Source organism: Lepisma saccharinum, chromosome 9, assembly GCF_977018435.1.
Source record: "Lepisma saccharinum chromosome 9, izLepSacc3.1, whole genome shotgun sequence".
NCBI classification, from domain to species: domain Eukaryota; kingdom Metazoa; phylum Arthropoda; class Insecta; order Zygentoma; family Lepismatidae; genus Lepisma; species Lepisma saccharinum.
The window spans coordinates 88,772,458-88,787,180 of NC_139237.1; the positions used below are offsets into that span (position 1 = coordinate 88,772,458).

General features: G+C 35.2%; 1 protein-coding gene across 2 annotated transcripts in view; it reads right to left on the bottom strand.

Annotated features, from left to right (window-relative positions):
- Window positions 1-2,932: 2,932 nt before the first annotated feature.
- Window positions 2,933-14,723, bottom strand: part of LOC145992237 (ankyrin repeat and SOCS box protein 6-like) — a 97,210-nt gene continuing 85,419 nt past the window's right edge. For both annotated transcript variants that reach the window (XM_083128577.1, XM_083128578.1), the window contains exons 3-5: window positions 13,808-13,917; window positions 12,920-13,058; window positions 2,933-9,531 (exon numbers count right to left, since the gene is read on the bottom strand). In XM_083128577.1, coding sequence (XP_082984703.1) covers window positions 8,864-9,531; window positions 12,920-13,058; window positions 13,808-13,917 — 917 coding nt within the window. In that variant the 3' untranslated portion in view covers window positions 2,933-8,863. The remainder of the gene's footprint in view (window positions 9,532-12,919; window positions 13,059-13,807; window positions 13,918-14,723) is intronic.

Genomic DNA, 14,723 nt, shown 5'->3' on the forward strand with positions numbered 1-14,723 from the left:
AAATAATCTGGGTATCCAGATAATTTGGATATCTGAATAATTCAGATAATCCAGATACTATGGATATCGGGATAATCTGAGTATGCAGATAATTTGGATATCCAGATAGTACAGATTTGATGCCTCAGAGAGAAGGACCTTGGGGAAATTGTCACTCTTCCCCTTAATCCATGACTGTCAATTTGAAAAAAATATGACTCCAGAAAACCAATCTACATTTACACCAAGTTCCTGTTCATCTGCCATAAAAAAATAGAGAACAAAGTTATAGATGATAAAATTTCCTGTCGGAAAAGTATATTTATGTTCTTGGAAGTTACTAGTAAAACCATTCTGAAGATATACGAGGTGTGGCTAGAAAAAAAACCGGATTGATGTTGCTGTTGACAAACGGCAAGCGCGTCAAGGTCAAGTGGTGCATGAGTGTATAACGTGATATCCTGCCTATCGACTGTGTGATTTCCCAGGGTGCACGGTGCTCAGTTCTGCTGTAGCTTATCGATGATCTGTGCTCTGTCGGAAAAATGTTAAGTGTGAAAGTGGAGCAGCGTATCAATGTGAGGTTTCTTATGAAACTCAGAAAATCCACCTCAGAAACTTATGGTTTGTTGAAGGAAGTATACGGAGATGAGTGTTTATCACGCACGCAAGTGTTTGAGTGGTTTCAAAGGTTTAAAGAGGGACGAGAAGTGATTGCGGACGACTCGCATCCTGGACAGCCTTGCACGTCGAAAACAGAATCAAACATTGCAAATGTCGGTGAATTGATTCGAGAGGATCGTCGCTTGAGTATTCGAGCTATTGCAAAACAACCAAGTCATGGATTCTTCATCAGGGCAATGCTCCTGTCCATACTGCATTGTCAGTCAAGGCATTTTTGACTAAACATGGGATCCCAGTGTTAGAACATCCACCCTGTTTGCCAGGTATCACTCCGTGCAACTTTTTTTTATTCCCAAAGGTCATATCAGCACTGAAAAAAAAAAAACAGATTTACGACCGTAGAACCTGTGAAAACAAAAGCAATGGAAGTCATGAACATGGTTTCAGAAAATGATTTCCAGCACTGCTTCCAGAAATGGAAGATTCGTATAGAACGGTGTATCGATAGTTCCGGGGAGTACTTTGAAGGGGATAATGTTCGTATTGTACAAAATTACCAATAAAAGATTTTGTAGCAAAAGCCCAGTTTTTTCTAACCACACCTCGTAATATGCAAGTTAAGATTCTAATGTGGACTACTTTTAAATATTTGCTAAGATTACTTTCAGTAACCATCTTTCTGCAAAATGTATCTAGTTCCGAGTGAATGATTGATTGAATTAGGTTATTTTACATCGCTTTTCTGCCACTTTGGCTTTTCACGACGAAGAGGACGAGTGATGATATGATCAAGGGACACTCACAAAGAACACTCATGTTCCGGCTGAGATTCGAACCTGGCTGAATGAATGCATTAGCATTCTAAATTTTAAAATATTAGATTTATTTGCACTGCATTCAGGACAATCCTCACGTTTATGTTTGCATTTGACTAAATATAATAATGGAAAACAAGCTCCCGATGGCATAATGGTAATGTCATTGCTTTGTAATTGAGGGGTCCTGGGTTTGATACTTGATGGAGGAATACACTATAAACTACAGGCTCAGTCCCAATTAGCCTTTCTGTGCATAAAGCAGACGTAACAAAAACAAACTCAAGGTTTGTGGTACCATGAAAATATTTCAAATACGTAGAAAACATGTATATTCTCCTAGTGGTTCTTCAGAATGGTAACACTATTTAAAAAAATAAAGTTTAGACAGGCTCAAGGTTCCATGAAACCATACAGGATCAGCTCAAGATAACACTTTCAACCAGGAAAGGTGGATTATTGACACCCCTTCCCTCCCCTCACTTTTAACCTTCCTCCAATAAACAAAAGTAGGGGTGTGCGGGACAGAATTTTTTTGGTCGGGATGGAAATTTTTTTAAATCCTGCCATTTGGGATGGGAAAAATTTGCAAGTCGGGAAATTTTCGGGATGGGAAATGTTTAAAATTTCCCGAAGCTAAGGAAATCTCAAATTCTACGTGTCATTTTTATCTTAAGTGATTGTTTTTGCATTTCTGGAATAAAAACTAACAATTTCCGATAACTTCCAGACACTTACAATGCAAAAAACGTCGAGAATTAACGACTTTTTAAAATGACAATTCGGTATTTTCCGAATGCTCGGGATCCTGAAAAGTCAGGAAGTTGGGAAGTCGGGATCTGGATAGGATTCTTTTTTCCGATCCCGGTTCCGACTTTTCGGGACCCCGCACACCACTAATAAAAGTGACCATGTGTATTTACAGTTTTAATTACGAAAAATAATAGGGCCTTCCTGATGGCATAATTGTAGTGTTGTCACCTTGTAATGAAGGGGTCCCAGGTTTGATACCTGGTGAGGGTACGTAGTGGTTTGGGTCCCAGTTTAAACTGTAGGTCCAGTCCCGATTAGCCTTTCTGTGCATAAAGTGGACTTAAAAAAACTCTACAATGAAACATACTAGCCTTATATTTTCTAAATACTTCAAGAGCTTACTGTTAAAGAATGTGTGTATTGTAGGTATGTGCTTATTTAATACCTACATAATGACATCAAAAGAACAGTAACAGCTTAAATTGCTACATGATTTTGCAATATACTTATTATGTCATGCAGCAGTAATATAAACTAGTTCTTGTCTAGAAATTTCCAACTCTTTTTAAAACACAAATGTCCACATTTATGTAATCAGAAATAATGTTTTGGTGTCACTCAAAGGGGTCGCCTCGTTTTGATGCCCCTACGGAGGGTTGCACCCTAGGCTCGTGCAGCCCTTAAGCCAGTCCTGCAACCATAAGCAAGGTTTGAGGGTACAAAAAGGGGAGGATATGTAGGGTAATCAAAAACACTTTTTACTAGGGTAGGTACTTACATTTATTTCCAGAACATAAATAAATAAAACATGAATAATGGCGAGTTTAATCAGTCTCCACAAATGTGTCACAGGTGTACTTGTTCCATTTTTTATTATTTTACACATCATACCTCAAAAGAAAACATAATTGCTAAATTTGTACAAACTTACAGGAAAAAGTTTTGAAACACTAATATCCAACATGCTGAACAAAAGTCTAACGTTACTATTTAACAGTGAGACACGTAGTAATTCTCGATCGCCGTATTCACGGCGAGTTCCTAACATCAGAAAAACTCCACTACACACTTCATCTACACACTGAATTAATCAGACTCTGAAGATACTGCATTGTTTGTAAATCAAGCAAGAAAGATTGGGGACAGGCATCATTGCGTTGCATATTCTTCTAAATAATATGGCAGTTTCATTTATGATATGAGGCAAGTGATATGTTAATTCACTTCAATAATAGGCAAAATAATGGTTTTGTTGTTATGGTATAATGATAGAGCTACCGTGTGACATCTAATTACATAACACTGGTTTATTCAACTTGCACAATAAGTTGAAAACTTCGAAACCTAATATTGTTACTCTGGGGCATAGCCAATGCAAACATGCCTATTTTATGCCCTTCAATTTTTTGAAGCTTGAACTGTATATTTGCAAAAAGATGCAGGTACAACTGTACTAGGGATTTTCAGGCCACGTTTGACTTTTACCCTGCACCAGCAAAGTTGTGAAAGTTCCCCCGTTTCAAAAGTGTTATGATGTTTGAGAATCTGAAAATTTATGTGTGTTTTTAATTTCAGCATTCAGGTCAATATTACTGTTTTCTAGATATCTGTAATAGTATCACGGCACCATAAACCTATTTTCTACCACAGAAACCTAGACAACGGTGAAAGGAAATTACATGAAGATTGACTTGAATGATCTAGAAGAAATTGTAAGTGTAACCATGTAAATTTTCAGATTTTGGAATACTGCATTGGTTTTTCAAGAGAGGAAGAATTTTCGAAAATGACTGTTAGTGCAGTCCAAAGGTTCGGCTTAGCCCTAACAGAACCTTTTTCAATATTTATGTAATTAACTATTTTTAATAGGGCTGAACCGGTACCGATATTCTTACCGATTCCCACCGATACCGATACTTGAAAATTGCAATAATAAAAATTTCTTCAAAATATTGATCAATATTGGTGTGTACATTTTCTTCTCCAATTACATGCATGAATTTACCAAGACATTTACTTTAGAATATTCAAGAATTGCATCAGAATATTAAAATAGATATTATGTAATCACAAAATATAGTTTTTCGTGCAAAATAAAAAGGAAGTATTAATTTTGCATAACTTCTAGGATAATTAGAATCTGCGAAAGTGTCGTGTGCAAGACCAAAATGCCGGAAAGTATCGGTTGGTATCGGTAGAAGAATTCCAACCTCTACCGATATATCGGTATCGGCTCAGCCCTAATTTTTAATGAATATTTACTTTGTTTAAAGGAATAATGTTCAATTGAGTAAAGCTACACTCATAGTTCATATGTTCTCTTAGATATTTGTTAGAAATATGTCAGTGTTTTTCAGATATCACACTAACACATTTTTGTTTGGCCCCTATCCGGCGAGAAATATACTCGCTGGAATCAGATCACTGTCAATATTCTCATCAATTGAACCATGTCTCAGTATTTTCACAATATTTGAAGACATTCGGTGCATGGCTTTTTTCTTCACCAAATCCTGTATAAACAGGAAAAGAAGGAAGGTGCCATGTGCACTTCTTTCCAGTAATATTTCAGTCATATGTTGATTGAAAATGCAAGTGCCAATTGTTTATAATCATTGCTTGCAGTATACAGCCAAATAGATTAGTGCAAATGATGGTGTTGGAATGATGAATTGGAGAGGTGAATTCGAAAAGGCCCTTTGTTTTCATAGAGCCCAAATTGCATTGAAAAAATCAACAAAGAAAGTGAGTCACATATATCCCTCCGTCATGCCATATCAACAAGTCATCTTGAGGTCTTACTACCAGAATAAGCAACTACTATGCACAGTAACGAAATTGTTATTTACACAGACCGTTCTCTCTCAATTTGTCGTAAGGTGGGGAAAGAAAGTCCCTAAATTACCATACTTGTAAATACACCCCCCAGCCTTACTGTTATGCAATCCACTTCTCACACAGGTAAATGAGTAAATGCACTTCTTCATACGACTAGATTCACAAGTGGATGTTAAAGATTCCCTGAGAATAAGTGATTTTTCTTTTGAAAATCACAATCTAACATCCACCAATAAAAATTAAGGTTAATGAGACTGGACAGTGGGGTTGATACAATATGAAGTTACAAGAGTCTTCAAAAAGTTATGCGTTGTTGGTCCGTAATTTCTTTATTCGTCTGGTGAAAAAATACTCAAGAAGCATGAAATCCAATTTTGAGTTTAATATCATCTGTAACATTACAGACATATTACAACATTACATTACATTCATTACAGTCATTGTCCTAAACAGGTGGTGCCAAATCAGGGCTATATGAAGGATGTGGGAAGCTGGTCTTGACCAGACTTTGCAATAGCCTCAGTCTTTCCTGTGGGCATTCACATTATTGAGTGTTGTACCATCTTCTGAAGATAGTATTCAAGAATGATACCTTATGTGTTCTAGAATACAATATCATAATCTATGCTGCCTTATTACTAATTAATACTCCTGATCAATGGGGAAACATCCCGGGCCAAAAATGATGGCATTCAACTGCTGTATTAGTGAAATAATTTCCAAGCGGGTTTATCTTGGGTTTACATTTACATAAAAAATTACAGACCAACATTCATTACTTTTTATAGTCTGTCTGGTAATTAGATGGTTCCAATTAGAATTGGTTGCAATGTTACTGTGGGTAGGTCGAGAACGTGATGGGAATTAACGTGTTTGTTAGAACACAACAAGAAAAGTTGCAAATCTAGAAATTGGGACAGTGAGACTAAGATTATAGTTGGGGTGATAGTATTATAGCTGTAAGAACAAATAGTCAACAGTTGACCGGGGATAATAGGAAAAAAATGCAAAATATGAGTCGTGGACGCTGTAAGTACTGTTTTCCATTTTCCCCAGTCAAAGAACACAGTGCATATTAGATTTCCTAAGTACTCCATTGTTACCTTATGGTATTACATAAACAAGGACTACCAGAAAGGAAGATTACAGAAACATAGGGGTATTATTACATTGTAACAAAACATCTGTAACTTATCAAAAGCTCTTAACGTGACTTGTAATATATAAGTATTCTTTCACTCTCAACATTTCTGCCATGCAAGAACCAAACAATGACTGATAAATAACAAACAATGCAGTATCTTCCAAAAGTTCACACACAATGATTGATCATACTTAAGTCTCTATGTACATAATTTCAGTTTGAAAAACCATTCAGGCATGATTTACGAGTGACCCTGTTATATTCTATTGGGAGGGGGCTTAACTATATCTACTGAGGGGAAAACAAACTCTCAAATATTCTATCACACACGTATGGTATAACTTCCATGTATTACCTCAACATAAAAGAAAAAAAGGTTTTTAAGAAAAGGTATATCACCGTGCAAGAAGGGTCAGCATTTCTTTTCCTTTTTTTCACAACTTAGGAACCACGTAGTATGCTATCTTCAATCGTTCCATAGCCAATATACTCTTCTCTTTACAACAAAGCATTTCAAACTCTTATTATACTGTCAACTTTTTTTAAAAATACATATATTGTACATACACTTACAGGTTAAATATTATTATTATTATAGGGCTGCTTAGTGCTGGATTTTATTATTTTTCATCACTCAACACTTAATGAAAAATATAGTATATATTTCAATGTTCAACATAAGAGTAAAAATCTCTGTGCAATACACTTTTATGTCTGGTTATGCCTAATAGTGTAAAGAACTTCTTAGTAGTACATAAAACTTAATGTCAGATAAAATGGAGGGAAAATAATGAAACTTTGATTATGCATTTTTATAGGCCTGATAATACAGGAAGGATATAGTGTAACCTGAAGAATATGTGATTATAATCATGTTGAATATGAGATGTATGTATATGGGAAATTAATTTGGTTTCTATAGCACATAAAATAGCAAGTCTTATTTTTTAGTAATTTCAGTTTTGCACTTTGAGTAAAAGTAATGGCTAATGTTGAGAAAAAATTTAATTAATACAAGTTACTGCGACATGTGTTTATTGGGGTCATTGAAATTATGTTGGAGAAAGTTTAGAAATCACTCACGAAAGCATAAAAGCATACATGCTACAATTACTTGATATTTAGTTCTAGTTCTGCAGTGTTCAAATCATAATCTCATGTGTGAAGAACTTTTTTTTTAAGTACTAAGGCAGACCACATAAAAAAATACTTTGGCAGGTTGAATGTGGGTTGTAGAGTATAGTTTGGATGGCCATGTTTTAAAGTAAGGAAATTTTGGAACTTTTAGTACCTGTTAAGATTTGAACATTACTGTAAAGCAATCAGTTTGCACACTACACCTGAAGGCCAGTAAGCAGCAGAGGTGTTGGGGGAAACATTTACGTTGAGAGAAAAACTACAGTGGGAGAAGGTGCCTTCCCTTCACGGAATTACAGTGCACTGATATTGTTATTACAGGTGGAGCATAGTGTAAATTTAGAGCTGCTATAGTTTTCTTCATGCCTATACATATTACACTGTAATTTTTTTTAAAAAGTTCATGTATTATCATTATATTTGACATATTCCCAATAGAGTTGTAAAAGTATACGCCTACTGTACACTTGTAACACTAAACGGCTAGCCAATAATACGTCCACATCTGATGTGGAAACAAACTTAAGTCAAGCACAGAGGGTATTTACTATTAGCTTTATCTTCTTTTGTATCTATTATGAGTAAAACTAATACCGAATCAAGCTAACTGCTCTTTGCTTTCAATTTTTCACTACAGTAAGCTAGATATTGAATTTTACTATTTATATTACAATGTCGGTACATTTAATACTATTTTTAGCTCTTAAAATACAATTGCAACTTTTGGATGCACTCAGCAGCCCTAGTTTGTCTTTCAAGCAACACTGGAAAGAAAATTACGTCGGTATTTTACTATGGTAAATCATACTTTGATTCAAGTTTGGAACAACTTCCAACGTTAATTTTCACCAACAGTTTGACTTGAAAGAAAATAATTGAAATATAAACTTGAATCAAAACTTGATTTTTTGATCTAAAGTCAGGAAATTGCAAACTCATACTTTAGCATTTAAATTTTTTACCAAATATATATATATATATATGTGTAAACTTACAATACTGCACGATTACTCTCCTAGCTGGCTGTCACCTCTTCGCAACTTTAATACTTTGGAAGAAAATTGGCAGTTGACAGAACTGGAAGCCTAATACACATCACAGAACCTTTCTATATCTAACTGCAGGTTTCTTGGGAATGTATGATACATTCTAACTACACATACATATTTTGGTCTCGAAAGCAAACACTCACACTCACACACACTGCACTTCTCTAGCATGCCTACAAAAAATCTACGGCAGGTCGTAGTTCACATGTACTAAGCTCAGCATAGCAACGGTATTTTTCAACACTATAAAACAAAAAGTAAGTCCTCTTCATCTGTCGACGACAGCTGAAAAAATGAACACATGTTTCATGGTGTCACAGCCCAGGGCAGTAAAGGACAGTTACGCTACACTATTCGAAACAACAAGATTTTCTTGGAGAAAGCAAAGGGCCAAATTTAAGCATTGAAAGTTTTTTTTTTTTTTTTGAGTTCTACATAAGGGATAACGAAACTATTTACAACATTACATTGGAGAGCTAGATTATCGGTGGTGAATAAAACGAAACAAATGTCCGTAGAGGTCCTCATTCCATAAGAAGATACTTTTCCATTTGCCGTGGGAGTCCCAGCTGTTGTGCCCCCGACATTATTCGCCTAGAACCGAGGGATTTCCGAACAGCTCTCCAACATATATACTGGAGGTCGTGCGGTTGCGTCCAATACTTCATCATGCTAAGCTTCAGCTGGTAGAACACGGGCCCTAGTATCTTGTAGCACTTCACGTGACGAAACATAGTTCTCAGCACGTGACTATGCATGCGCTTAGGACATTCGCCCATTATCTGCGAGAGAAGTGCGAGCGTTTCCGAGCAGTTTTCGACCTTCCTCCGATATATCACGGCTCGCAGGAACCACGTAAATGCAGACTGATCCTTGTCTCCTTCCACGGCATTCCAGACAGATGCACCATAGTTCAACAGAAGACGTGTTAGCGAGACACTATCATCGAGGTAATTCACACTGTACGTAAGCAAACTTCGTCCTTCGGCATTCACAACATTTGGGTTGCTTCCAGCTTCCAGAAGGAGTCTACTGAGCTCTGTGGCTTTTTCAAATGCACCAGCTTTAAGCAAGTTCTTGCTATATAGCAACGGAGTATTACCCTCATTGTCCGGAATAGATAATTCTATTTTTAAACTGATTAACAATTTCACAGCTTCTATTAGATTGTCCCAGTTCTTAATAACATCACCTGTAAAGAAAAAAAAATGATATTAACAGAAATATCAAAACAGGAATCGCATGAACAAAGGTAAATGCAGTACAACTGCAGTTTTTATCTTCCTGGATAGAACATTTTCCTGCATCATATACAGTGAAACCCCCGATTTTACATTCCTGGGTTTTACATTTTCCTGCATTATACATTCAATCTTCATGGTCCCAACGTAGCAAAATGTTATAAAATTTACCTCAATTTTACATTTTCCAGCATTTTAAGTTCTTGCAGGTTGTTTCCCTGAAAAACGTAAAATCGAGGTTCCACTGTATTCAATCTTTGTGGTCTCAACATCAAAATAAGATGGAAATACTTATATAAAATGCAAGCATAGCCATGTTCAATAGATATGTGTACACATTGTTCATTGTCATTTTCAATTTCTTTTATATCCTGTGAACTTACACCGAGTGAATTTGTGCCGAGGGAAGTGTTCGATTTCTAGAACATTTTGTCACACTAAATTAAGTGGATGAATATGATGGATGGACAATTTTAGTGCATGTTTCTTTGAACTTTACTGCACAAAATGTGGGTTTGAAGTTAGTTGTACTGTTTGACACTGCAAGGCTATGAGTTAACTAAAGTTAATAATTATGTAAAGGAGTAAATTCTGTGACACAACAGCTCTTTGAGGACCAAAATTTACCAAAAGGCTTTTCATTGAGTGACAATTGGTCAGCTTTCTGAGTCCCATCACCACTATCGAACCTGAGATATCTCATCTACAAGGTAAAAAGAGACCATTTGTCTACATTGACATTGTGTTTCTGTCTAACCAAGTCAATTTCATGTATAATTTGCCCTGTATCTTTTCTCTCCAGTAGTCATATACCCAATTATGTGTTCCCTGCTTTTACATTTTTCTGCTTTGAATCATCAAGAACTCAGATTTTACATTTTCCAACAATTCAAATGTTTTTCAACATGTTTCCCAAGCAACAGTACAGCAAGTGGCAGCAGCCACTGAAATTAATAGAACGAAGAAGTAAAAACAGTTTCGTGGATAAGTGAGTACTAGTTTCCCCGTATTTATAAAATCAAGGTTCCATTGTATTGGTTATTACAACCATAAGAAAACAGTTTTTCTTTGTGACGTTTCAGGAGGACACACGCTCCTTTCATCAGACATTTATTTTCATTTTGACTAAAGATACAGTTATAACAATGGTTAGTAATTTTTTAAACAAAAAGAATCCCTTATATAATGGATGTTGTCAATGTTACATTGTTGTAATATAGCAACTTAGCTGTGAAAAAGCAGTCTGTTTTATTTTTATTTCAGATTTTTTTTAAATTATGAATCCCAAATATCATCAGGTAATTCAAATTCATCATTGTTTTCACAAAGTCTCTTTTGGTTTTTTTCTGTTACATTAAATTTTAAAGATGGTGGCTTACTCCATTTGTGAAAAAGAAAACTCCATACTGGATCTATGTTACCATTTTCTTTATTTAATTTATTCCAGTGTTCTTCTGCAATGAACGAAGCTTCCCAGACATTCAATGCTGTGTTTCCCGTTAATCTTTTTAAAACCCTTCTCTTTTTAATCAAATGCTTCTCTTCGATGATATGAGTTGACAAACCTGTTCTTGGGTTTAGATTTATAATGTCCAAATCGTGTTCGTGCCATCTTATTGCCATTTTCCTTGCTGTTTGTCCCACATAATCCTTTGAACATGAACAACTTATATTATATTAAAATAAATAACTCTATAATGCAAGCAAAACAAGCATACAAGAAAAACTATTATCCATTGTATTGGGTTTAGAGTTTGTACATTATTCTGTAGAACATTAGTGTAAATTAATTTTCTTCAGAGACCCACATGAAGAAAAAGTTCAAGGACCAAGGTAAATATTAAAATAAATTTGAACCATTAACTGATAATATATCATGTAAAAGCCAACCTCGTGCCATTTTGGATTGTTCTGGTATGATGAATCATATTCAAAGTTAAAATTTGTCTCCTAAATAACGTTAAACTGAAAATTAATCGTGATTCACACCACAAATGAGCAATGTTAATACAGTACATGAATGCTGTATTGAATCACATCAAATTTTTATTTCTGATATCTGCAGATAACGTTCCAGAATCAATTTCTACTGTGATATATGCAAGTTGCCAGAACACTTCTACTCTATGACCAACTGGATTGGGAAGTAATGTGACAAAGGTCACTTTTCAGTAATTTTGTTAGTTTGTAACATACCGACATGCATTGCTTTTTTTGTGTAAATATATGCAATGCTCCCTATGATGAAATTTTCTCAAAGTAATAAATTCATTAATGTCATGATGAGTATTGCAAAACATTACTTACTTACTACTTGATGCTCGGTAGGTAAATTGGGACTAGACCTACAGTTTAAACTACAATCCTAATTGGGACTAGACCTACAGTTTAAAGTAGAATCCTAATTTGGACTAGACCTACAGTTTGAAGTAGAATCCTAATCAGGACTAGACCTACAGTTTGAAGTAGAATCCTAATCAGGACTAGACCTACAGTTTAAAGTAGAATCCTAATCAGGACTAGACCTACAGTTTAAAGTAGAATCCTAATTTGGACTAGACCTACAGTTTGAAGTAGAATCCTAATCAGGACTAGACCTACAGTTTAAAGTAGAATCCTAATCAGGACTAGACCTACAGTTTAAAGTAGAATCCTAATCAGGACTAGACCTACAGTTTGAAGTAGAATCCTAATCAGGACTAGACCTACAGTTTAAAGTAGAATCCTAATCAGGACTAGACCTACAGTTTGGAGTAGAATCCTAATCAGGACTAGACCTACAGTTTGAAGTAGAATCCTAATCAGGACTAGACCTACAGTTTGAAGTAGAATCCTAATCAGGACTAGACCTACAGTTTAAAGTAGAATCCTAATCAGGATTAGACCTACAGTTTACAGTAGAATCCTAATTGGTACTAAACCCACAGTTGAAAGTAGGTGTCAAATCCAGAAACTCTTGGCACTTATACATTAGTGTAAAGCTCAGAAAAGAAAAACTATCATATTCAATCAATGTTCTGTTTATAAATATGTAGTGAATATTGTCAAAATTTATAACCATTGAGTGTCCAGAAACATCAAGACTTGGAGAGACAAAATCGAGACAGAACTTTCTGAGATTTCTTGAGACAAGAATTACTGTCTGAGAGTCTTGTGTCAACCTCCATAACAGAGTGGTTAGCACAGCATGCTATGACGCTAGGGGTTGTATAGGCAGCAATGTGTAAGAATGTGATAGTCAACAAAAATAGTGTGTGCCGAAAGTTATCACCACAGTTGTGCAAGTAAGAGCATATATGATGAGGAAGAGTTGAAAGTAAATTTCTAGTTGCAACTTACCCATTAACAATATATGTAGTGGAGTTTGCCCATCAGCATTTTGATGATTGACATCACAGCCACTTGAACACAGCTTTTGAATTAATGGAACAGCATTTGGCAATGTACAGGCAAAATGAAGGGCAGTGGCATCAAGTTTCTGAGGAGAAAAGACAAATATCAGTCATATTTCCTGTCCATATTGCACATTTCAATATTGCACTTACGAAATAATGTCACTAACTATTCATTGATTGATTAATTGATTTGGTGTTTTAAGTTTATTTTATGCACGGTAAGGCTAATCGGGACTGGCCCTACAGTTTAGAGTGGGATCCACCAGGTATTGAACCAGGGACCCCTTGATTAGAAGGCAATGATGCTACCACTGTGCCATCGGAGAGGCCTTCACTAACTTTTCATTCATGTCATCATAGCCAATGGACATGAAAAAACAAATCAAGATAATAAATGAAATTTATTATTCAAACACCCAAATTATTGACACTGATGATATGAACAAGAAGTTTCGGAAGAAGTCACAACTTAGTCATAAACTTGAAACAAGTATTAACATTATCTGCATGGAAATTAATTAATTTTTGATAATTAGTTTCACAGATAGAGTAAGTGTTTTTTTCAATATATTAACATATTACAGCATTTTTCATTTCCTGAATCAAAAGTCGACATAAGATGAAATGTGCTCCATATAATATTAAATAGTGAATAAGAATGAACTTTGCAAAATACAACCCCAAGATGAATGCAAAGGATTTTTTCAATACATAATAATAATATATTGAGCAGTTTAGGTTCAGTATATGCATTCTTTTATTATAAAATAAAATAAGACAATGGATGTAGTGTTAATCATCATGCAAGGAAACTTTTTAATTTTTGCATTACCTGGCTTTTGATATCTGGATGAGCAGTGGACGTTATGAGCAAGTCGCTCATGGGAATTACATTTTCACACGCCTCACACTCCTTCGACAATGCTTCACTAGCCTTGGTATCTGAAACACATGAGGAAAATGTGAATCAATTGTTAGAAGAGTATAACATCAGCTTTAAGTAATATTTCCAAATTAGATATTTTTCTGAATTCAGTTCCAAGATTAACATTAAACTGATAAGTGAAACATGAAATATTGATACAAGTACCACTATAGTTCAGAAATGTTTAAGAAATAAGTAATAATGCATGAAAGAATGAAAAGTAATTCTAAAGTTTGATGAAGTGATGTACATATCTTCTTTGAATTATTAATTTATAGTTAAGATGTCTACAGACGAAGAAAATTTTCATGCGATCTCAATCAGGTGTGTTCTAAATAGGCTTCCAGACATTTGAGAGCTAACATCACTGTCATTCTTCAAGGTCTTTGTGTTCTTTGAGAATTTTGCCAGTCCTTTGGTTTCTATTGGAGGACATTGGAGAGCTATGCAGTGTGCTATTCAAACATTTTTTAAAATCAAGGCGAAGAGTTTCTTGTCTGAATGGATAATAAAAAAGCATTTTATAAACCTTTTAGATAATGTACCAAGTTATAAGTTTCCAAAATGACATTCCTGTGAAGCTAAGAATTAGTATATTAAAGCACAACGGTAGAGTAGCGTTGACCACCATGGTGGAGTGATTAGCACAGTGTGCTATGCCAGGAGTCTTGAGTTCGAATCCTGGCCTGGGCATGAGTGTCTTTGTGAGTGTCCCTTCATCATTGCATCATATAATCACTCATCCTCATCTTTGTGATTAGCCAAAAGTGGCAGAAAAGTGAAAGAAAATAAATAAATAAATCAATGATAGGGAAGTTCGAAC